Genomic DNA, 7522 nt, shown 5'->3' with positions numbered 1-7522 from the left:
GAGACAGATGGCTGACTTTACTAATCCAAAAACTGCTTTACAAAGTGCATTGGTAGTCAACATGTCTGTCCCTTTAGAGCCCCCCTTAAACCTCCCTTCTTCATTCTTCCAAGACAAATATGTGTCAGCGTGACATGTCCGTGTTAGTGAGTGACTAAGCATGATTCAAATGGGGGAGGGGTTGGACACAATAGTGAATGATTAGAATAAAATATCTCTCAATTGATATTAATAACATGGAGGATAAGAGTTTTAAGTTATAAACATCTGTGAAATGGCCGAAACTTTCCTGGGACACACACAACACACACACACAAACAAGCCCTTAATCCATAGTTCAATAGCTCCCCCTACTGATTGCAAAAAAGGTGGATGGAAAAACAAACAGATGAAAAATCCCAAACTAATTGAATTTCAACACTCAGTGGTATAAAACTAGAACCACATGAGCATTCCAGACATCAGCAGACTGTATAATAATCATCACATGTACACTCAAAACAAGAAAATAATCTATGCGCACAAAAGCTTTGCTCATGGGAAAGTTTTTCACTTTTGTCTTTCTCAAGGACACGCAACAGCAGATAACATAGACATTCCTTTTGTATGATGACACGAAAAGTGCCCCATTTTTCTTGTTACATTCACTTCAGTGTTTTCACCCACACAGAGTTAATGTGTAACATTATTAGTTCTGTCCATGCTCAAGTTTCTCTCTGACTCTTTTCTTCCCTTAAAAGGTATTGAGCAGTGGACTTACTCCGGATGCCAAAAGTGAGGGGGTGGAACTGACCTAGAATTTCAACATAATGTGAAGAAAACCTGATCCATCTTGTATTACCTCCACATTAACCAAACTTTCTCTGTTTAATAAATAAATACTAAAAAAATGTTAGATAGATAGATAGATAGATAGATAGATAGATAGATAGATAGATAGATAGATAGATAGATAGATAGATAGATAGATAGATAGATAGATAGATAGATAGATATTGTTTAGATAGATAGATAGATATTGTTTATCATGTTGTTCTGTCGTTGTGGTTAGAAAAACCTGTTTTCCATGGGTCAAAAGTGTTTGCATTGTGTCTCTTTAAACTTTAAAACTCAAACAATACCTTTACGCTTGGCGCGAGAACAGCATGCGTGTGTATGCGGCATTCTCTTTTGCCTCAAAGTTGCTTGTTTCCCGGGAGATTGGATAAAGGAAAAGGGGAGGGAGGGGGGCAATGGATGAATGGGATCCGTTCATCCTGTTAGCTGCAGAAAAGCAGGAAGAGAATAAAGTCGGGGCTGGCAGCTGGAGCGCAGGAAATGTCGGGCCTCTGGCAGATGGTCGGGTGGGGCCTGGAGAAGGGGGAGAACATGGGAGGATATCTGACGGGAAGCGGGAGGGTCTAACCAGGGAAGATCCGCCCAGGAGGAGGGGTTTCAGAGTGGCTCACTTGCGCACATCTGCTGTTTGAGTCGTGTAACTACAAGTGGATATTTTATTTGGAATATCATTTTATTTTATTTTGTTAAAAACAGAGCAAAATATATATTAAGTTAATGAAATGTTCTCAAAAAAATTGCAACCCAGTCTGACACGTGTATTTATTTATTCCAATATATTTATATATGTTCCATTCATATATAAAATCGTTCTATAATAACTACTTGCCTTCCCTGCAATCTCATTCTTCTTCTTTTTCTCCTCCTAATAATAATAATAATAAATGTTATTTTATTATTTTTCATTCACCTAACAACATGAAGAATATTTTAAACACAACATGTTTAAAACATGGTACTAAAGTCTGTAACATTACCATTACTAATATCAAGCAGAAAGTTTTCCAAACTTTTCACAAGAATAGACAGCCATACTGAATATGGAGAACATGATCATTTTCTATGGCCGATATCCTAAAGTCCTGGAAACAAATGTGTGTACTTTTAGATGCCACCTTAATATGCTGTCAAAAAAAAAAATCTATAAATTTGAAACTTAAAAAATTGTTTCAGTAATTATTTGCATATATATTCACATCTGTGAAACCAATGGTAAATCTTTCTTTATAAAAAAGTGCATTGCTACTTTGTGATTTGACAGAAGGTTAAAGCTTCAATAATATCTGCCAGTTTGGTTTTGATTAGGTTAGAGGAACACATTAAAATAGCCTAATTTCGTTGAAATTTTCATTGGTTGTGCAGTTATTATTTTTATTTCCCCTACACATTTTTTTTTTTAAATTACATCCCCAAGTCAAAAATTTCTAGTGACTGATCACATCTAAATTGTTCAAGGTTCAAGGTTCAAGGTTCAAGGTAGTTTATTTGTCATTACAATAACAAGTTATGTAATTAAATGCTTAGATCCCACCCCCATCCAACGTTGCCATACAAAATGGTAAAATTAAAAATCTATCTAAAATAAAAACATCCTATCACATCCACATAAATAAATAAATATACTAACAATAAGATAATAAGTGCCAGTGATCATACAATAATATGCTAAGTCCAGTTAGCTAAGTAGCAATTGTAAAGTGAAATGACAATATAGAGACAGTCTATATTTGGTGCAGAATGAAGGAAGTGCATTACGAGTTATATAGCCTAACGGCCAGGGGGAAGAAGCTGTCCCTGAACCTGTTGGTCTTGGTCTGGATGCTTCTGAGCCTCCTGCCCGATGGCAACTTACTGAACAATCGATGGCCCGGATGACTAGGATCAGAAATGATCCTTTTTGTTCTCCTCCTGCACCTCTCGTTGTGAAGATCCTGCATGGATGGCTGGTCAGCCATCATTCATCAATTTGTTTTTCTTTCTTTCTTTTTCTTTCTTGTTCAATTAGTCTGACATATTATTTCTCATTGAGCCAATGTTAACAGACTATTGCAACAATTAATTCAATTTATTTGACAGAATTTAACTTGGGCCAACTAAATTAGATGTGACCAGTCACTAGAATATTTTAACTTGGAGAGGTAAAAAATGTTTTACAGTGAATATGACGTTATATTTTTTTGTTATTTAAAAAAGGTAAACAAAAGAAAAACAGCCCTTTCCATCCCAGAGCAATAAACTGAGCTCTTTGGCACAGAAGAACAGGCTTCTGCACAATAATGTGTAATTGGCTGATAAAATGGGACACGTAATGAAGAAACATAAACATAAGTTTTAGAGTATTTTGCTGCAGTCCTGGCAACACTCGCTGCATTTTAAAGAGCTGTGCTTGAGTCTCAAGGGCATCAGGCAGGCAAAAAAGTGCACTTGACTGCAGCACTATGATGACACTGACACAGCATTAGGCAGACTCTTTTTATTTACATTTGACATTTGACAGAACATGCTTGCGCTTCCATTCACAACAACTGAACAGATGAGTTGATGTATGTTTGTATGTGAATAAAAGACTAAATTCAATCTGTTTATCATAAGTATGTCTCATGTATGTTTATCATGTCTCTTCAGAAAATTTTTATATATGGATTCAATGGAGGGACATAAATCACTCAGATTTTATTTTTAAAAATCATTTGTGTTCTTTAGATGAACGAAAGTCTTACGAATTTTGGACCGACATGAAGAATGACAGAATTGTATTTTTTGGGTGGACTATCTCTTTAATCTTACTGAGGTACTCAAAGATAAATGACAATTTCTTTCTTTCTTTCTTTCTTTCTTTCTTTCTTTCTTTCTTTCTTTCTTTCTTTCTTTCTTTCTTTCTTTCTTTCTTTCTTCCTTCCTTTCTTTCTTAAAAGTATTTATTTCACATGAAGTGTAGAACTAAATGTTTTAAATTAATGTTTTATATTAAGATATTTTTAATGTAATTTAAAATAATATAATAATATTATATTTTAAAAGACAGTTTCCATTAAGGCATCTTACATTCCAAGTCAATAGCAAGTTGTCATTTAACACAATTAATTTGAATTAAAATAATAATAATTGTGTTACTAATAATATGCATCAGCTTTGAATCTCTACATGTATGTAGTAACACAAGTGTAAATCAAACAAATAATATCCATAAGTAAATACATGAGTGTTAAAAAAAATCTGATACATCATCTTCTGCCAAGCTCTCAAGAGTGACAGACTGACCATCATTTGTAGTAAAAGGGCGACATCTAGTGACATAAAACCAGATTATTTCTGCTCACTGCAGGTCGTTTTAATTTTATTTTCATTTTATAATGACTGTGATTCATTTCTAAATCTCTGCTTATTATGTTACACTATATCATTTTTTTACTTAAAATAATGTCATAATTTATTTGAATTCTTCCAGGCAGAAACTCTAGAAACAAACAGAACTTCTAGACTTTGGATTCACTTTGATTCTGTATTTGTATTGACAAAAATCAATACAAATCATTACTACTACATAACTACAATAATCATTACTACTCACATAAACAGAAACAGAACTTTACCCTTCCTGTTACTTTCTGCAATTTAATTGGATGTGAAATATCTGTGTCAATAATAAATTGTAATGATTAACTACCTCAAAGTCCAAAAGCTATATGTGGGTTTTTTTTTTTCATAAACCCAAGAGTTTCTGACTATCAGGATGAAGGTGAGTATTGCTCTGCTGATGCTGTGCTGTCTGTCACTCACTGATGGACAACCAGATGTGCGAGAAGAAAACAACCTGCCAAACATCTGGACTGAGGTGAGATATGTCAGAGACACGATGGTGGAGCTCAAAGTCAAGTTGGATATGGTGATGAACGACAATTCAAGTTAGTAGTGGATCCGTCTCCTGTCACCATACTTATCTTTAAAATAACGGATTCAATAAACACTATACAATACAAAGCAATACTCATAATGTTTTATAGAAATGGCAGAACAAATACTGGAGCTGAAGAAAGAGAATGCAGGTACTCAAAAGTGTATTTAGATGTCGATGGAATTATGTAACAAAATCTGTGAAAATTAAAATTAAAATGCCTAAGAAGGTTGATATGTTTGGGACAAAAATAATGCAGAGCTTTATGTCACGTAGGAAATGCATATGCTCCTTGAAATAATATTAAATGTGGATATATATTTTAAGCTAGAATTAATGATTTGAATAATTTTAGGGCTAAATGAGCAAATGAAGGGCAGTTTAACCCAGCTGCAAGCATTAAAGAGAGAACATGCAGGTAAACTAATAAAATTGACCTTTTTATTGAAACGTTTAAGATATTTACGGTCAGCATTTAATGCACAATAAATATAACTCTGAACGTGTGTAATTAATTTGGGCTTGACATTTCTTCCTGTCCACAGAACAACCTAAAGTGGCATTTTCAGCTGACTTGGGGATACGTGGCAATTTAGGTCCCCAGGCTACTGAGATCACACTGGCATTCAGCAACGTCTTCACAAATATTGGTAACAACTACAACTCAACAACAGGTAGCCTACTTTAAGCTATAGCCGAAGCCAATGTCTTTCCTTTTCATCAGACCCATTTTACATTTGATCTGACGGTTTTGTCAATGGCAGGTCTCTTCACGGCACCAGTTAAAGGAGTTTACTACTTCAGATTCACTATATGTGGTCTTCAAATCAACCAGTCAACGGGTGCATTTTTATATAAAAATGGGCAGAAAATTATGGCAGTGGGTCAATGGCTTTTTCACGATCAGCACCGATATGCATCAAATGGAGCTGTCCTGCAGATGGAAGTGGGTGATGTAGTTTGCATGAAGCTCCTCCCACGTTACACCATCTATGACAGTCAAGATAACCTCAGCACTTTCAGTGGATTTCTCATTTACCCATTATAGTGTTCGACTACTGAACACTGACAACACTTCTGGGTGTTCATTCTCTAACAAAAGACAAATTAACGTACCTGTGCTCTTTCTGCATTCATTTTGAATTTTCAATTATGTAACTACAATCTACATAACTGGTTGCTCTCAGAAAATTCACAATTACACTCATGCTGTTAATATGATACTGTACCATGGAAAAGTCAGTAACTATAATGATTTTACATGCTATTGTTTGCATACCTAAAAACCTCTGTATCTGCTTACAAATTGAATAATAATAATGTATTATTGTTATTATTATTATACTCTTTATAAATATATTAATATGTTTGTATTATTAAATAACAGTAATAAGACCCTTTCGCTTTTATTTATATAATATGTGTAGCCTTCTAACCTTTAACATTGTGTATGTGTATGAACTGTTTTGTTTAAAGGAGTGGTATAATGCCCTTTTCACGAGATGTAAAATAAGTCTCTGATGTACCCAGAGTGTGTATGTGAAGTTTTAGCTCAAAATACCCACAGATATTTTTATATAGGGAGAGCGGGGCACAACCTAACGCATTTTGGTTTTGGCTCAATTATTTAAAAAATAATTAGGTTAGATTAATCTTTTTTTTTACACAAGAAACATACACATCTCTGCTACAAATGAACACTTAAAGTTTTTTTCTAGGACCTTCCATTTTCGTACAGTTGCACTGAAAGTGACAGAAGTGCAAATGTTACAACTTACCCCATATGCGGGGTTAGTTGTAACAGACAGAGGGGTTAGTTGTAACACTTGTGTGTAACACACATAATTCAGTACTATTTTATCTGTATAGTTTGATATTGTTTGTACATCTGTATAGATAGATATCCATAGATCCATCCCTCATCCAATCATCCTTCTATTATGGATCAATATCATGGATAGAGATATAGGAAAAGGCTGAACAGTTTTGCATGCAAAATTATTATTATTATTATTAATAGTAACAGTAATAATAATAAAAACAAGCTTAAAATCACATTTTAACGTGTTTATTACATGAAAACAGGCAATATTTTTAATAAATAAACAAGTGATCAATATAGTAAACAAATCCCATAGCCTACAATATTGTGAACACTTGGCGGCTTAGTTGTAACACTGTGCTACAACTAACCCCGCTGTGTAAAAAATATTTTAAACCTAGCTAACAGTTGCTAGGAGTTGCTGACATGTTTCAAAATGGTGCCATGTTTTAGCCAACAAGACAGTGATTAAGGCAATATAAAGTTAGATTTGGTGACGTACACACACAACTCAGAAACAGGAAAATACGTATGATGAAAAAAAATACTTAGATGGTGTCAAAACACTCTTTGTCCCGTATCTTCACAAAATATTACCAAAACTTTTCACAAATCCACGGGAGACCGTCTTCTGGCAGCGAGAGAAAAAGAGCGTAAACACAACCCGCGTGACCCTGAGTAAGTACGTAAAAGGTCCGTGTTACATTTAGCCCCGCGTTAGGTTGTGCCCCGTGCTCCCCTAGCATGTTAAAATTGTCACTTTTTGAGGTTGAGCAAAAATGCCCTTATTTTGTGTGTGTCCCTTTAAATGCAAATGAGCTGCTGCTCTCGTCACAGAGGGCAGAGCTTCAACAGCTTGAATCATCAGCAGCTTGGATTACCTCAAAAAATGTTTTGAATGAACAAGAGAGTCGGTAAAATGATCCGAACTTTGCATCTAGTTCCCGGGGGCGGGGTTTATGTTAATT

General features: G+C 34.7%; 1 protein-coding gene across 1 annotated transcript; it reads left to right on the top strand.

Moving 5' to 3' along the window:
• The first annotated feature begins 4539 nt into the window (after positions 1–4539).
• cbln17 (cerebellin 17) lies at positions 4540–6127 on the top strand. The gene is made up of 5 exons (XM_079599684.1): positions 4540–4742; positions 4842–4883; positions 5088–5150; positions 5278–5406; positions 5497–6127. The coding sequence occupies exons 1-5, from the start codon at positions 4571–4573 to the stop codon at positions 5778–5780; spliced, it is 690 nt and encodes a 229-aa protein (XP_079455810.1). The 5' UTR covers positions 4540–4570; the 3' UTR covers positions 5781–6127.
• The last annotated feature ends 1395 nt before the right edge of the window (positions 6128–7522 follow it).

The sequence above is a fragment of the Phoxinus phoxinus genome, assembly GCF_949152265.1.
Source record: "Phoxinus phoxinus genome assembly, chromosome: 23".
Classification (NCBI taxonomy): Eukaryota; Metazoa; Chordata; class Actinopteri; order Cypriniformes; family Leuciscidae; genus Phoxinus; species Phoxinus phoxinus.
The sequence above is the reverse complement of the archived record's forward strand: the minus strand, read 5'-3'. Positions and strand labels throughout refer to the sequence as shown.